A 19,535-nucleotide genomic window follows, 5' to 3' on the forward strand; every position below is an offset into this window, starting at 1 on the left:
AATTGTAAAGTATAAGTTTTCCTCCCATCCTTTGAGCTACAAAAATATAATTTTCACTACAATGCCCTTTGTAACAAATTTAAATACATTCAACATTGGTCGATTTTGCGAGATATGTAAGAATATATTCCATAAATATGGAAATTATTTAAAAATCTTCATGAAATATTAAAGATTTATATTAAATAAATAACAAAATTTTGATAAGCATAATATTGATAAGCAAAGGAGTTTATAGAACAATTTCGAATATTTTAATAAGCGTAATTTTTAACTAATATAGAATTTATGTTATTTGTCATAATCGATGCACTACATAGTTATAATAAAATTGTTAAAAATTTAACATAAATTTGAATACATAAGGAATATGTAAATGAAGAAATATAATAATTTTGATATTTTAATATTAACAATAATTTAAAATAGTTAAAAATTTAGTTAGTTAAAAATTGTATTTAAGAATGTTTAATACAACATAAATCATTTATACATCAAACCATGTATTAACAATTTTATAGTTTTAATTTACTATATATTGGAAGAAATTGTAATAAATCCCTAAAACTTGGATAGAGCTCTTTCTGATATACAATAGAATGATTTCAGTCAGTTACTAGCTTTACATTTCGGTATTGAAAGTTTAACAACACTGTAATCGGTTTAAAAAATCGTGTTGCTGGCGCATTCACTAGTTCCCCAACTTACTATTGTTTAAAAACGTAGAGTGCGCTAAAAAAACCAATGATTTTTTAGTATGTCGATATTTCAGGTCATAGACCACGAAAATCCATAAAATGCAATGTCTATTCATATACCTCGTCTGTGCGGATATCATTTTCCTCACCAACTTGTACCATTTTGTTTAACGTATTCTCCAATTCACTGTTGTTTAAGCCCAGAGTGCGCTAAAAAACCAGTGATATTTTACCTGGTCGGTATTTCAAAGAGACACAAAGCCCCATTTAATGTCCGGTCTATTCTATTTTTAGTCCTATTAATGATTGTATGCAATGTGTATTCATTATCTTAAACTTATCTGTGCTTTTTAGACAATCCTTGCAAAATATTTAATTGATAAATAGTAAAAAAAAGAAATACTTAAGTATTATATGTATTTATTTATTACATATTTTACATATAATAAGTTAATTTGTGCAAAAAATTGTTAATGCAGCATATACATATATGTATGTAAAATATATATATATACAGCAAATATTTATATATACATACATATATATATACATGTAGTATATATATACATATATAGTATATATATATATATATACACATATATATACACACACATATTCATACACGTATATGAATACATAACATTTTCTAAATAAAATAATATTGATATTTTTCATAAATCAAAAAACATTATATATTTTGTGCTCTCTTCCTTGAATTATAACTATACATACTAACGTACTGCATATTAATTAGTAATTACAAAATATTTTTAATTTATGTCCCGTTTCCTGACCACATTACAAATGCTTTATGGAATGTTTATTTGTAAGATTAATTTTTACTGTTTCATGTATTTTGTTTAAATGATAGTTGCTACCAGTTTAATGTTACAATCGCATTTCTATCGAATACAACTTCGACAAGCGATAAATAAAACTAATTCATCATACGATAACTTTATGCGTTGATACTACAACATTTAATATCAAATCGAACATATGTGATACTTTTTCTAATTTCTCACACTTATGAGTAAAACACATATGTGACCATTCTATTTAAATTTTCTTAGATAAAGACATAACATTTATATTATGCTTTCACGATAAACGATGTAAATGGAAGATGAATTCAATTATATTGTTCTGGCAATACATAAGAAATATCATCCCAAGGATGTCGGTATAAACCTTGTTTCAATCTCTTTTGATCCATATAATGACCTACAATAATAAAATAATAAACTTAAAATAATTGTATAATCGAATAGATCGTATTAAGCGAAAAACACTTACCGATAAAACCTATACTTCTACCAAGAACAAATAAACTATTTATAGCACCAATTTCAATATATTCTTGTGCTTCCTCTCTTGTAAAGCTTCCACTGTTTCTCAACATATCAACGAAAGCACAGGCAATTATACCATCCACGTTCAAAATTAAATTAGGCTTTTTACTCGTAGTTATTTTTTCAACTTCTAGTGCATATTCTACCAATGGTCTAGCAGGAAAGTGCTCCATTACATATTCTTTAATGAGTTTCACTCGCATGTCTGGATTATTTATAGATTTTATACGATGACCAATACCCATTATGAGTTTACCCTTCTTACGTGTATTATTTACAAATTCTTGTGGATGTAATCCAGCATCATATGCTTCAGAGAACATACGAGCTGCGCCATCCAATGCTCCACCAAAACGATCACCCTGTGATTAAAAATTTTGGAAGGTATTAATATTATTTCTTACATGAAAAAAATGAATAACGTAACATAAAATTTCTTTATTTTACTTACGATAGTCAGGAGACCAGATACTAGAGAACTAACTAAATCTTTACCAGCTCTTGCACAAACAATAGTATTATGTGCTCCTGACACGGCAGGTCCATGATCGGCCGTTAACATTAAAGACATTTCAAGGAATTTGCAGTACATTGGGGCTAAGCACCGTTGGAACCATAATAATGAAACTACTCCACCAATTCCTACATTCTGTTTAAGAACTTCTGTTACAGGCATTCCAGCATATAATAATTCTTGCCCACGTTCATCGCATATTGATGTCATAAATGATGCTGGTTTTCGTATCAAACCAAGTTCCTAAAAAAAAAATTAGATTGTATTAAATGCTCATGCATGCATATGATATAATGTAATTTAATAATATAATAGTTATATATACTCTAGCCCAACTGTAGTCCATAGGAACAGTGGGAGGTGGAACTTCCGGTGCAGGCACTATTGCTCCTTTTTTCACAAGATCGTTATAGACAGTTTGCATTAAATCGCCTAGAGTATCAAAACTGTCAGGAACAAAAGCACCAGCTTCTTTTAATGCAGCATTTTTAGCAGAAGCAGTTTCCAAATTGCTATGAGCAATAGATCCAGCATGACCAAATTGTACTTCAGAATTAAACATACTAGCACAAGTACCAATGCACCAGGCAATCAATGGCTTCGTAATTTTCTTCGTTTTCAGCGACTGACATACTTCGTACTCTTCCACACCACCGACTTCACCAAGAAGTACTATAAGCTTTACTTCCGGATTTTCTTGATAACGCATAATGTGATCCATAAAAGTTGTGCCTGGATAGCGATCTCCACCAATTGCAACACCTTCCAACACTCCGTTGGAAGCTTTAGAAATTATATTATTTAATTCGTTAGACATACCTCCAGAACGAGAAACATATGCAACGCTAAAAATAATAATTCCTTAACATAAAAGAAGATGTAAAAAAAAAGCATTTTACAATGTATGACAGAAGTACCTGCCAGGTCGGTAAAGTTTACTATGAAGAATATTGTCCATCATGCCACCGGTGTTACCGATTTTAAAACAGCCAGGCTTAAGACCTCCAACGGTGGCTGGACCAATGATCGTAACACCTTTTTGTTGCGCCATTAAAATTAATTTTCTCGTCATATTTTCGGGTATTCCCTCGGCAATAATAGCAATTGTCCGGATTTGAGGGAATTGCATGGTTTCCACTGCACTTTCGTATGCAGATCTCAAAGAAGCAAATGTAACCATAACGTCTGCATCTGTATGTTTAGTCATAGCATCTCTCATTTGTTTATACACAGGAATAAGTACCTATCATTAAAAAAGAAACTGTATTATACTTTCAACAAATTTTTGTTGAATAATATAAAAATAATTTTTCAAATTTTACCTCCTTGTGACCCCAGTAAAACTTTTGTTTATGATCTCCCGTAAAAGGATATACAATAGCAGCTACAGATGGTTCAGACCTACGGCAAACGAAGTCAAAGTCTAACATACTTTGAACAGCTCTAGTTTGCATTCCCCAAATGATGGCTCTGGTTTTACTACTGAAAAGTTGTTTGTGTAATCTCTCTCCGTCAAGAGAATCGCTTGTTTTTAATTTTGATTGTTTGGCAGGCGAAGAAGAAGCACTCGCAGAAGAAACTGAAGGACCCACATCTTGTCCCGAGGGTAATAAAAAGTTTGCAGTCGAAAATTCCTGAGCTTCAGGGTCCGGAATTGGTTTTTTGCCTAAGGCCATTGCGCATATAGCTGTCATATGAGTTTCTGGGCCGAATATGTAAACAGGAATACCAAGCCTTTTACCAACTTCACGTATAATTCTAAAATTCAAAATTAATTTTTGAAATTAAATATGATATTAATTTTTGAAATATAATAATTAAAATTAATTATTTAAATATACTTATACCTTAAACCTTCTTGATAATTAGGCCCCGCTCGTCTTACAAATATTTTTATATTGTGATCCACGAGTTTAGGTTGATATTCTTGTAGTGCCTTTACAATACCTTTGAAAGTAGCAGCGACATTTGTAAAGTTAGCAATACCACCACCAATGATCAATACTTTTCCCTCTTGCCGTTTTTCTTTCGTCATCAAGCTTAAAATGGTTTTTGCATACTCGTAAGTTTGCTGTTCGCTAGGTGCGCCAGAATATTCTCCATAATTAGCTAATTCATTTGCAGCTCCCAAATCGCAAATGGTATCTGAATATATCACAGATGCACCTGAAAAAAATATAACAAAAATGGAAACTGCAACCAAAAACGACAAACTTTTGTTGAGGTAAGACAAATAATTTGACAATCACAATTTGATTAAAATGAACTCAATTAATCACGTAAATGACATTACTGTGCACTTCTACTAACCACCGCCAGCGACCATTGTCCATATCCGACCAGCTGGATTGAGAATAGTCAATTTTAAACTAGCTCCAGATTTAGAATCTAAGTCGGCGATATAGGCCTCCTCTAGATAGGCATCTCTTCCAAATGGTGGTGGATAATCAATCTCTCCCCAATCAGGTCTACAGATGAAATCCGCGGTCGTATCCAACTTTGCAGCAAGATCAAGTATATAAATTCCATTTTCTGTTACCACCAATGGATTTATTTCTAAGTAAGTGAAATATAAATTAACATAAAGCTTATATAGAGATTCTACAAATTTGCCAATCATTCTGAAAAAGAAAATATCAACATTTATTACTAAGAAGTGTATGCAAAATGAGAAGATAATGTGTTTGGATACATTCTTACTCTTTTCTATTATCTTTTACGTGTATTAACAATTTCTTGATTATAGTAGACAGATCTGGTGCCTCTTCTCCAACAGGTACTTCTAACTTCAAAGCCTTTGCATCAACATCTCCGATATCAACACCACCTTCATGATGGAATAAAATAGTATCTGCTTTTCTATGAGAATAGATACAAACATAGGCTTCTTCTTCCTATAAATGAAAATCCAATTAGCTAGTTTTTTAATTATGTCTTTCTTTTCTAAGAATAATTAATGTTTACTTGTTTATGAGGAATAAAAGGCTCAATAATAAATGTTCTCAATTTTCCAGTTGTTTTTCCCACTTGCTGATCTTTATTCATTCTTTCTGCAATCCATTGTTTCGCCATAATCAAATCAACATTAACTTTAATTAATCCAAGCTTTCCTCGTCGTTTGATCAATTGATCTGGTTTTACCACCAATTTTTCAGTTTGAACCCATGGATATTCATTCACAACATCTGCCCAATTTGTGTTTTCTGTGATGCTCACAAACCGACATTTTACTGCATTTGTACCAGGAGGAAGTTTGCGATTAATGAGATCTTTTCCAGTTGCTTCACGAATTGCTTTTGCTGACATTTTTTAATAGTTCCTAAAAATAAATGCAAAGTACGTGTTAATGGCAAAAAATGACTTAAAACATATTATAAGATTCATTATTACAAATTTTCATTTTTATTTTGAATGGCTTTTTATTCTCTCTAAGAAAAATATTTATAAAATAAATTATAATATAATATATATTTCTAAATATACGTAAAAGAATATTTAATTTTGAAAGTTGAAAACTCGAGAATTCAAATTGGACGCTTGTAAAAAACAGTCGCTTGACCGCATTCCAGAGTTCAACAGAAAGAATTAATTAAAATTATGTAATTACCGTTTAATCTTATCGTAGATCAACAACATTTTTCTAACAAAAAATATAAAAAATTCACAAAAAATGAAAAATTTTTTAAATAAATAGAATAAAATTCTTAAATATAGGTAAAATTAATGTAATAAACATTTGTATAAAAAAGTTTAAAATTACATTCTCATGCCATTTTCTATTTTACGTCACGTACTTTGAATAATATATACATTTTTGTCAATAGCAATTCGAAGTTACACAATCATCGAAGCATATTATTTGCAACGCATTCACGTATTTGCAAGTATAACAAAACGTAACATAATCCATTAACTTACAATGTAAAAATAGTTAATAATAAAAAAACTTATTATTTTAACACGTATATAAGAAAAATATTTTAATATATTAGTGCTAAAATCTAACAAAAATTTAATAAATAATAATATTTAATTAAATTTTTGAATCATGAAATATATGTATGTATATCTGACAAAATTTCATTTAATATTCTAAAAGATTGTAATAAAAACATCTACATGTTCCAAGACATTCGGATGAAATGTGATAACAGAACAAAATCACAGAAACTGGTAAAAAAATTATAATTTCAAATGAGATCCGTACAAGAAAAATACAACAGTGCCTTACTAAATCGTGCCGTCACTATCACTATTTTTTTCAAACTGCAATTTCAATTATTTGGATAAAAATTAACTTTATAAATAGATTGTTTTCTAAGACAATTATCCAGTACAATTATAGTATTATTTATACAAAAATGATATTACAATTTAAAATAAAAATATATACAGAAATTATAACATTTACAATAATCATATTTTAAAAAATTATACACATAGCATGAATAGATATCATATGATAAATCAAATGTTAAAGACGCTAGCATTAAATATTTAATATAATTGACAATATTTAATATAATTGACTATTTAAATATCTCTATAATCGAAATAGTTTTACTAAATATTTTGGTTTCATTAATATTTTCATATTTCTTACAAAATTTAATACAATGATTCAATCTCATTAGCAGTGCTAATAAAATTCTTCAAAATGTTTACATAATGTATTTGTAAAAAATTTAGATAAATGTTCAAATGCTTACATAAATGCTACTATGCATAAACAGCAGTCTATTGTAAATCCTTAATAATTTAGGAATCTTTAATTCTAAAAGACAAAATTTCTTTTATTGTGAAATTTATTTAATTAATAATTTTCTACTTCAAATTTAAACCAGTTTTCTAAAAAGTTTAATTTGCTCATTTATATCGCTTTCTGAATAAAACGACAAAATAAATTATCGAATTTAAAAGTTTGATATCTCAAATATTATTGTCTAACACACTACCTCTATATCTATTTCACACTCGCACTTACAATATGTATATTTTATGAAATAGAATTTTTAATATATACAGTTCCTCCCTTGCTAACTGTCCAAATTCGATTGACGCTCACTTGATAAAATAGTACTATACGTAATAATAATTTTAATATTTCAATATTATAATCATGAGAATCTAAGTAAAACTATTATCTGGATCATAATGAGTTAGTGTTCAAACAATTTCACGAAATAAATAGAAAAATATATAGAAGAAACTCAGATTAACACTTTCACTTTAACATTAGCAACTACATCGTATTTCACATCAACGTGCTTCTTTTCAATTTTCTATACTGTAATAATCTGTATTACTATTTTATTAATAAATCTACACACATAAAAAAATACTGTAAAATATTTAACAAAATAATGAAATTTGAATAAATTTCTATTATCAGCGAAAAAAAAAATAATGAAATTTACAACTACAAATGTGAATTTACAAACTCACTTTAGTGCTGCACCTACTAATTGGTAAATTAAAAAATTGAAACTCACTAACTCGCACAAAATTTACCTACTCAAAGAATAACAAAGCATCCGCCACGCAAAATCGCTGGCGATTAACTGAATGTTCAAAGTGACACTGCGCGCATATGTAAGATCAGAAGCTGACGATATCTCAAGATATCGTACGATTCTACTGCTTTTTTTTTTGTCCCCTCTATGAGTGATCATATTAATCTATTTTCGTTTCCTTCTTTCTTCAACATCATATATTATATCCTTTACAATTTGAAGATTAAAATATAAAAATGTTCCCTACACTTATGTAATTATAACGACAAATTCTTTTAATCTTTCACATATAAATCTAGTAAATAAAATTAACAGATTTTAACAAAAAATTGAACAAAATTTATCTGAACATTTAGTTTTAGGATAACTTTTTAAGTTCTAACGTTAAAATATATCTCGATTTAATTTTTGCAAACTTTCTTTCCAATTTAGAAAATTTTTTACATTTAATCTATTGTTTAACAATTTTTCATAAAAGTTTTAGTTACATTTATCACTTAATTAATTACAATTAGCATTTCTTTTTTGTTTTAATATAAAATCTAAATTAAAAAATATATCTAAGTTCACATGCCAATATATCTACTGCTTCTTTATTTATTAACATAAAAGCAAGTAACTTTTACATTTCTTTTTTCATTACATATCACATATACACGATTATAAAATATATTGAAAATTTTGTCAATGCAATAATCATCAAAAAATCGTTCAAAAACATTTCATTTAATTTCAATTTTAATGTCCAAGTTTCAAGTATCATACGAGAATTAACTATTCATCACGTGACTTGTAACGCGATCAGTATCCTCCACGTGGACAGATAACAAAGGTTTTCAAACTCTTTTGATTATTATATAATTAACTCTTGATTTTATCACTCGAAGAATTACTGTACTTACTATATTTACGTACTTATAAAAATTTGATCATAATTAATGAATTTGCATAGAAAGAATATTAAGCTTTCAATGTTACAAATCGAATGAGTATTAAAAATTTTGAATGCTACAAATTGAATGAAATACTGTTTTAAGCAATAATCATGATTGTTATGAAGCTTAGTTATATATTAAAAGAAATAGCAGAGAATTAGTACTTACAACTATTTTGGAATTTACATCGATTGTTTAACTTGACATATATTTACAAGAGATTATTTCATGATAATCACGTTTTCATTCAATTTAGAGACTATGAAAAAATAATCACAATAATCATTATCTATTAATTTTTCAAATAATTTATTATCAGATGATAAATTTACTATAATATTAAATTTACTATAAATTTACTATAATTTATTTACTATAAATTTACTATAATTTATTTACTATAATTTTACATCTAATAATTTGTAATTTCACTAGCTAAAATTGATTCTAAACTTATTCGCAATTAGAAATTAATAACGTACGCTAGTTATTTAGATAAATGGAACATCTTTATTTTAGTAACTTTTTATTTACTCTTGACGAGAATGATTTTATTAAATTATAAAATTACATATAATAAATAAATTGTAATGATACTTATTTATTTTTAATATAATATTTATTTATTTATAATATAACAGAAAAATTTAATACCATGCAAAAAAAATTTCTAAGCGCATATTCATTATACTATACCTATATAAAACAAATCTCTATTTTAATTTCATTTCTACAATTACATCCATAAGAATATAAATACCTACATTTCCAAAGAATTTATAGAATAGTAAAAAAATTTCTAAATTTTTAATCACAAAAAATAGTTAAACTAATAATAAAGTTAAACTAATAATAGCTTTATAAAAGGTTCACGCTTATCTCTCCACTTATGACGGTCATCACTGAAATATAACCTTGATCTTTTCAAGTCAATTCTTAAAAATAAATTTTTTTTTATATTCTTTGAAAAAAAACACATAAAATATAAAAATGCAAATATCAAGTACAAAAATTATTAATTTATTGAATTTATGTCGTTTTTGCTTGGAATTCATGGTATAAATAATAGCAGCAGGCTAACGCGAAATACCTTGCGTAAATCTTGTAGCGTTTGCTATGTCATGATAAAACTAAAATTTTCATAAATTAATTTTTTTTAAATAATTTAATTTAAAAAAAGTAAAAGCATAGAATTTGTAGAAAATTAATTGTTTAAATATTTATATAAAATACAAGCACAAAGTAACATCATTTAAAATATTAACTTATTAAAATATTAATTTTAATAAGTCTTAGTTTTAATACTATATAAAATTAGGGTTATATTATTCTGGTGTTTAATAAAAATTATGCTTTTTATGAATTATTACATAAAGAAAAAAAAGTTAATTTTATCACTTTTAATGTTGAATTTTCGATTCCAACAATATATATACGTTAATGTTAAAAATTGTTAAATCACTAAATTTTTACCAAAATTTTTACCAAAAGATAGAACTATATGAGATTAGTTTGTTATTATAAAAAACGACTGGAAATTTATTCGAATGTATTATTTTTGAAATTATAACTACTAAATTACTGGATCTTTGTTACAGATTAAGAATGTTCCTTACTTTGATCTTTATATAAGGTTAGTTTGTTACTACAAAAAGCAATTGAAAATTTATTTATATTCACTTACGATTTCCAATCTATACACAGATGTAGTAGAAAAGATAATTTAAAAGGCCTTTATTACTTGAGAAAAAAGTAAGAGACGTCTAGTTAAAGCACAAACTCATGAAAAAAACTACTTTGCATTCTTACTATGTATACCATTACCAGTGTGAAGTATGGTTCAAAATTATCGATACATCCTCATGATTAAATTTGCATTGCTGACGTTCTTGTATTAATTACTTTTTTAATAAATTAATAAAACATAAATTTTACTTTACTATTAAATTACATTAAATTAATGAAAAATATTATTAAATAAATATGTTTAAACATTGGTTATTATGACATGTTCGTGACGTAGCGATTACGTCATATCGTACGACATGCAATCGTTGCTGCACGTAAAATTTAAATTAGAAACATTAACATCGAATTTTCCAAGTAATTTTAATTATATGAATTTCGAAAATTTTCAAAAGAAAAAAGGGAAAAAAATACAAAGGGAAGAAAAATTACGATACTAACTGCATAGCAATAACTTTTATTTCGATAAAATACCAGAAAATTTTTATTTAATATTCGTAATTAAAACAAAAAATAATGTTTATTGCATTATATATAAAAATATACGGTAATAAACATTTTTACATGATTATCTTATCTAAGAATTTAAAGCATAGCTCCTAATATTTTTGCAAAAATTGCTTGATTCGATAGCAATTGCTTGATTTGATAGCAATTTAATTGTAGTAATAAAATAATATTCATGTCAACTTATGTGAAAAAACTAGTTTAACAATTAACAATGTCTTTTTATATTAATACATATTATCATGTTTGTGTTTTCAATTATACTATATAAATATATTATAAAATTATGATATTTACATATTTAAAATGTATATAAATTGCTTGCTGGAAAAGTCACTTTCTTATGTTATATTTCTCTTGTTTTCCTTTTTTATATAGAAGTAATCTTTGTTTGTTTAAAACAATGCTTTCATTTTACGTCATTGCATTATGATATTGCAATATGTTTTTTTTAGAGAATAATAAACATTAGGTATATATAAAAATTTTTTGTACATAAATGTTTGAGTAAATAGTAAAATTATTGCTTTTTACACATATTATACTTTGTTTTCTAATTTCAAGATATAATCTTGTACATTTTCTATAACGCTATATATATATGGACGTTCCATAGGATTTACCTTTAACATTGTTAAAATCAGATTTTGCATATCCTGTAAAATAAGAAGAATCGGCGGTTAAATCTTCAAAATATTAACAATTGTAATTAAGTATTATTGTACCTCAGTATATGGAGCATCTTCTGGAAATGTAATATTTGCACTCATTACAGCCAAAGCAACACTGTCTCCTCTCTCATATACTGCATCAAATGGTGATTTAAAGTAACATAGTGCATAAAGAATACATCCTAAAGACTAAAAGAATATGTATATATTTTAATACATATTAAAATTGAGAATAAATATTTGGAATTAAAAATCATATTGATTTTACCCAAATATCTGTTCGTTCATCTACCATACAATAACTTTCAACATTGAATAATTCTGGTGCTTTGTATGGCATTGAACATCTTTCTGCTGCTATATCTTGCAAAGTTTGTGCTGCTTGTGAACCACATATTTTAATTCTGGCTGGTGCTACAGAACCTACAAAGTTTATCTCGATTTAATAATTATTATTCTTTATTTTAACATATTATAATAAATTAATATACCTAAATCCATTATGATGGGAGTATTTCCATCGTCAAGTACTATATTCGCAGTCTTTAGATCTCTGTGAGCAAGTGGTTCTGGCTTTGCTTCATGAAATGCTTTTACACCTTCACATATTTGTAAAAATATATTTAAAATATCTGGTGCACTCATATAATCTTTACTTTTAGCACGTCTTTCTAATTCATTTGCAAGAGTTCCTCTCTAACAACATAAACATTTATATTTTCAAAATTTATAAACATATTATTTAAGAAATATAGAAATAACTTACATGATAATATGGTAAAACAATTAATACTTCACTAGTCGCATTAACAATAGAATCTACTGTCTCTTTATAAGTAGAATCGATGCACTCTATAATATTTGGATGTTTTATAAGATTATAGTATTCTATTTCTTTTGCTGCTAATCTTTGGTCTTCCAATCCATGACAAATGATCTTTTTAATGGCATATTTCTTGTGAATTGTTGTATCTTCTACCAATAATACAGTACTAAATCCACTAAAATCGTAATACAATTATATACATTTATACATACATTATACAATACATTTGTATCTTATAATATTCATTATTAAATTAAATACATTTATATACAATTCATTTAACTTACTTTTAAATAAAATTATGTAAACTATATACTTTAAAAGAAAGTAATTATAAATTTTTAAAAATTGTCTTTAATTTTTCTACAAAGCAAATATGACATAAATTAGGTTAAATTTTCTAATATCATAAAATTTAATAAAATTTATCTTAAAGATATGAGAATAATATGCGATAAAAAGATATTTTAGAAAAAAAACACACTTAAATAAAAGTAAACGGATAAGCTTTAGAATTATGTATAAAATTTGATTTCATGATTAAACTTGCCCTTCTCCAAGATGTTCACGAACCGTGTAATTTCTTGAGTTTACAGTTATCGTTTCTTTTGAGCATATACAGCCCATTTTTAAAATTAAGCTTAAACCGAGGCTGTTCATCTTTAATTATTCATAATAAAAGAAAAATTATACCTGGTGTATGATCTTTATTCATATGTAAACATTTTGACACATACGTTACCATTGAGATTGGTGATCAGTTTAAGTTAGATTATTGTACGTCAATTGTTTACAAATAATTTTTGGTAAATACATTCTTTAAAATTGAGTTTTATAGAAAATTTACAAATCTAATATTTAATATAAATTTTATAATCAATATTAAATCTTTTTAAGTTATCTTTTTATAATAGAAAAAAAAATCAAAATTCCATCATCGAAATGAATAAACTTCCGTGATTTCTCAATATGGTTACACAAGAAACAAAAATCGTTTTCAAAGTAATGTTGTCAATTTTGAATAAATTTTATCTATAACATTTTAAAAAATTAAATATTTCATCAAACAAGTCTTTAAAAAAAACAATATACAAATCTTATAAAAAGAAATTTAGCATAAAAATCATTTTTTTTGTTAATTGTTTGTTATCAGGTAGTGTATGCTTTGTTATGGATATTTTTTACAAGTTATTATTTTTGGGGTGTACGAGAAACAACTGTAACATTTCCAATTGATGAATCTGGTTGGGTACCAGATGGGGCGTTCGCAAAAGAAATTATGCAAGCACAGTCTGAGGAACAAAGTGATTAATGTTAAAGAAAATAAACAATGTATAATGAAATTAACTGTTACAAACTTTGATGCAATAAATGATACTACGTAAGTGTAAAAAATTAATTAAAAATATTTATTTAAAACCAAGTATAGTGTTAATGAGAAACTCTAGTTATTATAAATATTAATTTATTCATTTTCTTAAAAAATGAAATTTTAATGACATTTGTAGAAATACTTACATTAGATCATTTTCAATGATAATTCTATATCATGCTTTGAATAAATTACTTAGGGAACTAAAAAGTAGCTATTGCTACTCTATTCTTTATATAAATTTAAAATAGATAATAAACTAATAAATATGTATATTTATTCAAATTTATATTTTTTAATAAATTTAACACAGAAAAATCTCTGTAAATTTTCGCATTTATGTAATTCTTAAATAAATTGTTACATTTAACAAAATCAAATGTAATTAAATTGTTTCACTCTCTGGAGCATCATCATTTGAATCTTTGATAGCCTCTTGATCATTTTGCAATTGTGCCTGCCACATGGAATGATATGTTCCATTGTAAGAAATCAATTCTTCATGTTTGCCCCTCTCTATGATTTCTCCGTCTTTCAAAACAAGAATTTCATCGGCATGTATCACCGTGGATAATCTGTGTGCTATGATAATAGTCGTCCGATTAGCGCAGACTCGATTTAATGCTGCTTGAATATTACGTTCTGTTTGTGTATCGAGTGCACTTGTTGCTTCATCTAAAAGTACGATTGCTGGTTCTTTCAGTATCGTACGCGCGATAGCAACGCGTTGTTTTTCTCCTCCACTTAAACGAAGGCCTCTTTCACCAACCTATGCACAAACCATATAGAATAAATATGATGAAAAATCAATAAAAATTACATCTATACCTGTGTATCATAACCGTTTGGAAATGAAAGAATTCGCTCATGAATATCCGCGTTTCGAGCTGCTGATATTATATCTGCATCTGCAGCTTCAATACGTCCATATTGAATGTTGTATTTTATAGTATTATTAAATAATACTGTATCTTGGGGTACGACACCTATTGCTCGTCTTAAAGAACTTTGAGTGATAGTCTTAATATTTTGACCATCAATCAAAACAGCACCCTGTTCTACATCATAAAATCTGAATAATAATCGTACAATAGTAGATTTGCCTGCTCCAGATGCTCCAACCAATGCAACAGTCTTTCCTGCTGGCACGATAAAACTAATATTTTTTAGTATAACTTTCTCAGGTGTATAGCTAAATGTCACATTTGAAAATTCAACTTGACCACGCTTTACTATCAATGGACCAGCGCCTGGAGCATCGATAATCTCTTGATTTTCTCTCAAAAGATCAAACATATTTTCCATATCAACAAAATTTTTCTGTATCGCTCTGTTAAGATAAAAGAATAATATAATATAAATATTTTAAATTAAATAAAAAAATTAATTAATTAAATTTTAAATATAGTAAATGTAGTAATGTAGTAATATTCACCGGTAATATGTTCCGAACCAATTTAATGGGACATAAAGCTGTATAATGTAACTTGCGAATAATACATAATCACCAATGGTCAAACCTTGTTTGGCTACAACCTACAATTAATTAATTAGATATTAAAAGTTTTAACAATTAAAAGAATTTCTGGTACCAACCATATGTAAACAAAGTAAAGAACCAGCAAGTAAACCACTGCAAACAATTATATTTTGTAAAGTATTTAAAATATTTAATGTTATCATTGATTTCCATTCTGCAACTTGGAATTCCAATATTGCTTTTCTATAATTGTCAACTTCGTATGATTCTGCTCCATAATATTTAACAGTTTCAAAATTAAGTAAACTGTCTACACTTCGTGCTTTTTGGGCATTATCTGCTAAGTTCATGTGTCTCTGGTATTTAGTACGCCATTCAGTAACAAAGATTGTAGCAGCTGATGCATAAATATTGAAATTCAATAAAAATTCTATAATTTTAGTAATGGCTACAGAGAAATTGAAAATTAATGTTTACCTATATAAAGGCTCATAGTTAAAAATACAATTAAGCCAAACCACTTGTTGAAAGCAACAACAAAGAATGAAACAGCTACAATGATATCAACAATTGTTGGAACAATTGAGAATAAAATGTAATTGAGAAGATTGTTTACAGAATCTGTTCCGCGATCCATAACTCTCAAGACCTCTCCAGTTTTTCTTCCTAGATGCCAACGTAAACTTAATCCATGTAAGTGTCTAAAACATGTTTGTACAAATAAAATTTAAAACTGAAATGGAAATATAAAAATTTGTATGAAACACTAAGATTCTTTACCTAAATAATTCTACTTCTATTTCTCGGGTTGTATATTGTTGTATACGAATCCATAGAAATGATCTAAGATTATTCAATAATCCCATACCACCTGTACCACCGCCTTGTAAGAATTTGAATGCTACATATATTATTATGAGATCCCATCTGTTACGAAAATTAGTTAGAAAATAGTTCATGAAGCACAATATCTATTTACTTATTTCAAAGTTTTTGATCATAGAAACTTTGCATACCTGAATAAGTCAGGAGTATCAGTGACACTGTTTACAATTTTTTTATTATAAATTGGTACATATAAATTAATTAAACGTCCTAATATAAGTAATCCAAAGCAAAAAATAACACGAAGTTGAAGCACAAAAGTCTTTGGCCACAAGAATGGTATTAAAGTTTTTATTTTATACCATGCATTTTTCCATGTAGAACTAGTATCCTCAGGTCTCTAAAAATATTATCAAAGCTATAGTATGTGTAGCAAATTTATCAAAAATTTAATCTATAATAAATATTTAATAGATGTTATGATATACATATATTAATGTAAAAAATTTTATTTTATTTCAATCTATCAGTGATTATAAAATCTTTTTTTGATTAAAAGACATTGAATTTATACACTAAAGTTATATTTTAATGACTTACACCTTGATAATATCTTGACCGTAAAGCTGGGCCATTATTCAAAGTATGATATTCAGAATCTGTATTGCCAGTAATACCTGGCGCTTTGAGTCCTAAAGCAAAGATACTAAGATTGCTGACATAACGTAGAATGAATAGTGCCATCTCAATCTGATCTGTTAATCTGTAAATAGCACACACATACATAAAAACTACCCCATCAGATGTAGTGAACAAATATAGGTAGTTCATTAACCCTCCAAATACTGAACTCATGTAGACTCAATTTTGATTGCTCTGTTAATCTTTTGTAACTGTCATCTTAAATTACAATCTATACTTTTATATTGTGTTAGTTTTAGTTATTTCTATTTTGTACTTTTTTATTTTTTATATTATATAATATAACATACAAAGTAATCGATATCTATGAATACAAATTAACAATAAACTACTAGTTACATATATAAAAAATAAAAAGTACAATTTCGAGAGAATTATATTCTGATATATTTCTTTTTTTGTAGATTAGATAGATGAACACGTAGAAGTCATATGAAGGTAATATACATTTTCTCAAATGAAATTAATACGTTTAATACAATCCGTAATATACTGGTCGATGAGAATTAAAATTATCGTTGTAAAATTATATTAAGCTATTTATGTCAAAAAATTTTATTAGTTTAAAAAATATTTTAACTTTAATTTTATAACACTTATTATATAAAATTCAGGCACAATATTGCTTGTATCTTTTCTTATTCTATAATAATTTAACATATTATTAATAAATACAATGAATTTTTGTCATATTACAATTTTCTGATAACTGAAAGAAATTAGATCTCTATTTTATCTCTATTAAATCTTTCTACATTTGCTAGCTATGTTAAAGTATTGTTTGAAGATTAATCATGTAAATATTTAGGTATATTGCTCATTAACTTACGTGTTTAAATGAAACCACCATTCAAGTTTTCCAATATTAACAAACACAAGATTTTCTGCAACAAATGCTAATGTCCAGAAACCCAATAATACAAGTCCGTGTCCTTGTGGTGGCACACTTGGTAACAATTTGTGCCTCTCTACTTTTAGTATGTATATTGAATATGGATATACAATTATTGTTAATACTGTTGTAAGAATCTAAAAATGAAATTCTTTTATATTTTAAAATTAAACAATATTATAATAAATAAATACTAAATACAATCTCTTACCATATATCCATATATCTTATTATCATCCAAGATTGTTCCTTGTAGAATTATTCTCACTATACTAAGTATCGGAACAAAGTAAAGAAAAAATTTTTGTACATTGTATAATTTATTTCTGGACAATAAAGTCACAGTAGTTTCTGTTCCATACTTTTGATACATCCAAAGTTGAATTGTACCAAAAATTAATAAATATGAGGAAATAATAGCAATACTGATAGTGTCCATAAAGCATTTGGACATTCCATGGTTTACCCAAATATCAGTAAAGGTAATATTTGGAGGACAAAAAGTCATTGTTGCGTTCATCTTTGATTTTTTATTTAAATTTTCCACAGCTTTAAAAAGTAATTGCTTAATGACAATGCTTTTTGTCTATTACTTTATTACAAGTTTACACAATTAGTCTTACACTATAGTATATTATTTGATTCATTCACAATATTTTAATTGATTGTAACTTTCAGTTCATTGATAATATCTGAAAAACTATACAAGAAAACATATGTACATATATTATTTTCTTTATGTATAACTTATATTTTGAATAATATATTATCTATATAATATAATAATAATATACAAAAATATTTAACACACAAAAGTTCATTTTCAGATAAAAGTTATTATCATTTTCAGATAAAGTCACATGTAATTATATAAGTTTTATTACATTTTCAAAAATTTTTATATTTAAATTAATATATTCTTTAGAAATTAACATTGATAATTAAAATATATCGTAACTAAAAATAACATATTTGTAAGATAAATACACTAGATATTTTTAATGTAAATTAATTTTGAAATATAAAATATTAAAGAAAAATTATAAAAAAAGGTGCTACACTTACATTAAACAATATTTTACAGAATGTTATTTTATTTTAATGGAAAGATTAAACATAGAAGGAGTAAAACCCTTACCTTTCTAAAACAAACATCTGCTTTGTCATGATAAATGTATAATTGAATTAATGTTTTGTGAAACTGAATATACGACTATTTTTTAAAAATAATTTAACCTAATATAGCTGTGAAGTTTTATGGCATTTGCAATAATATTGTCATATTATAATAATATAATATTAAGAATAAAACATTGATTTTGCGCAGCAAGAAATGTTTTTATAGACATTCACAAGTTATTTTCCCCAAATTAAAGAAATTTATATTACATCCGACGTCAGAGTAAAGAAATACACATTTATACATCACTTCAGCTTATTATACTTGAAAGTATATGATTGTTTCTATGTATTGTGGATATAAGATATAAAACTAGATTTTG

The 19,535-nt window shown here is 26.3% G+C and overlaps 3 protein-coding genes and 1 long non-coding RNA gene across 9 annotated transcripts; all 4 read right to left on the reverse strand.

The window, feature by feature from the left end:
- Nucleotides 1-436: 436 nt before the first annotated feature.
- Nucleotides 437-1,132, reverse strand: LOC122536932. Its single transcript, XR_006308518.1, has 2 exons — nt 819-1,132; nt 437-732 (listed from the first exon to the last, which is right to left on the reverse strand). It is a non-coding gene; the product is annotated as an uncharacterized LOC122536932 (long non-coding RNA).
- A 227-nt stretch (nt 1,133-1,359) lies between these two features.
- Nucleotides 1,360-10,854, reverse strand: LOC122536933 (ATP-citrate synthase). Of its 5 annotated transcripts, none has more exons than XM_043669717.1 (11): nt 10,697-10,854; nt 5,529-5,883; nt 5,265-5,458; nt 4,875-5,185; nt 4,412-4,730; nt 3,887-4,322; nt 3,482-3,807; nt 2,890-3,409; nt 2,502-2,807; nt 1,995-2,412; nt 1,360-1,922 (listed from the first exon to the last, which is right to left on the reverse strand). In XM_043669717.1, exons 2-11 carry the CDS (start codon nt 5,868-5,870, stop codon nt 1,831-1,833), a joined length of 3,264 nt encoding a protein of 1,087 aa, XP_043525652.1. In that variant the 5' UTR covers nt 5,871-5,883; nt 10,697-10,854; the 3' UTR covers nt 1,360-1,830. The 5 variants fall into 5 exon arrangements, with proteins under 5 accessions (XP_043525652.1, XP_043525653.1, XP_043525654.1 ...); XM_043669718.1 differs by lacking the exon at nt 10,697-10,854 and adding an exon at nt 8,061-8,169; XM_043669719.1 differs by lacking the exon at nt 10,697-10,854 and adding an exon at nt 8,080-8,165.
- Nucleotides 10,855-11,796: 942 nt separating this feature from the next.
- Nucleotides 11,797-13,526, reverse strand: LOC122536935 (serine/threonine-protein kinase 16). Its single transcript, XM_043669723.1, has 6 exons — nt 13,313-13,526; nt 12,703-12,937; nt 12,428-12,632; nt 12,205-12,359; nt 11,991-12,125; nt 11,797-11,921 (listed from the first exon to the last, which is right to left on the reverse strand). Exons 1-6 carry the CDS (start codon nt 13,420-13,422, stop codon nt 11,805-11,807), a joined length of 957 nt encoding a protein of 318 aa, XP_043525658.1. The 5' UTR covers nt 13,423-13,526; the 3' UTR covers nt 11,797-11,804.
- A 926-nt stretch (nt 13,527-14,452) lies between these two features.
- Nucleotides 14,453-19,520, reverse strand: LOC122536934 (ATP-binding cassette sub-family B member 6). 2 transcript variants are annotated; one of them, XM_043669722.1, is made up of 11 exons: nt 19,172-19,520; nt 18,245-18,725; nt 17,971-18,170; nt 17,040-17,202; nt 16,631-16,839; nt 16,395-16,541; nt 16,092-16,315; nt 15,731-16,011; nt 15,570-15,670; nt 14,963-15,464; nt 14,453-14,903 (listed from the first exon to the last, which is right to left on the reverse strand). In XM_043669722.1, exons 2-11 carry the CDS (start codon nt 18,551-18,553, stop codon nt 14,520-14,522), a joined length of 2,520 nt encoding a protein of 839 aa, XP_043525657.1. In that variant the 5' UTR covers nt 18,554-18,725; nt 19,172-19,520; the 3' UTR covers nt 14,453-14,519. The 2 variants fall into 2 exon arrangements, with proteins under 2 accessions (XP_043525657.1, XP_043525656.1); XM_043669721.1 differs by having other exon boundaries at nt 18,245-18,733.
- Between the last annotated feature and the right edge of the window lie 15 nt (nt 19,521-19,535).

This window comes from Frieseomelitta varia, unplaced genomic scaffold (assembly GCF_011392965.1).
Source record: "Frieseomelitta varia isolate USP_RPSP 00005682 unplaced genomic scaffold, Fvar_1.2 scaffold_878, whole genome shotgun sequence".
NCBI classification, from domain to species: domain Eukaryota; kingdom Metazoa; phylum Arthropoda; class Insecta; order Hymenoptera; family Apidae; genus Frieseomelitta; species Frieseomelitta varia.

What these genes read in the sequence shown, in the direction of transcription:
- LOC122536933 (XM_043669717.1), bottom strand. Translation starts at nt 5,870, where the DNA reads ATGTCAGCAAAAGCAATTCGTGAAGCAACTGGAAAAGATCTCATTAAT. An exon ending in GTAAAAGATAATAGAAAAGA is followed by an intron (nt 5,186 to 5,264) that starts GTAAGAATGTAT and finishes TTTCTTTTTCAG; the next exon opens with AATGATTGGCAAATTTGTAG. An exon ending in AAACTTTACCGACCTGGCAG is followed by an intron (nt 3,410 to 3,481) that starts GTACTTCTGTCA and finishes TATTATTTTTAG; the next exon opens with CGTTGCATATGTTTCTCGTT.
- LOC122536935 (XM_043669723.1), bottom strand. Translation starts at nt 13,422, where the DNA reads ATGAACAGCCTCGGTTTAAGCTTAATTTTAAAAATGGGCTGTATATGC. An exon ending in CGTGAACATCTTGGAGAAGG is followed by an intron (nt 12,938 to 13,312) that starts GCAAGTTTAATC and finishes TTACGATTTTAG; the next exon opens with TGGATTTAGTACTGTATTAT. An exon ending in ATGAACGAACAGATATTTGG is followed by an intron (nt 12,126 to 12,204) that starts GTAAAATCAATA and finishes ATATTCTTTTAG; the next exon opens with TCTTTAGGATGTATTCTTTA.
- LOC122536934 (XM_043669722.1), bottom strand. Translation starts at nt 18,553, where the DNA reads ATGAACGCAACAATGACTTTTTGTCCTCCAAATATTACCTTTACTGAT. An exon ending in ATAAGATATATGGATATATG is followed by an intron (nt 18,171 to 18,244) that starts GTAAGAGATTGT and finishes TTTCATTTTTAG; the next exon opens with ATTCTTACAACAGTATTAAC. An exon ending in GGTCAAGATATTATCAAGGT is followed by an intron (nt 16,840 to 17,039) that starts GTAAGTCATTAA and finishes TAATATTTTTAG; the next exon opens with AGACCTGAGGATACTAGTTC.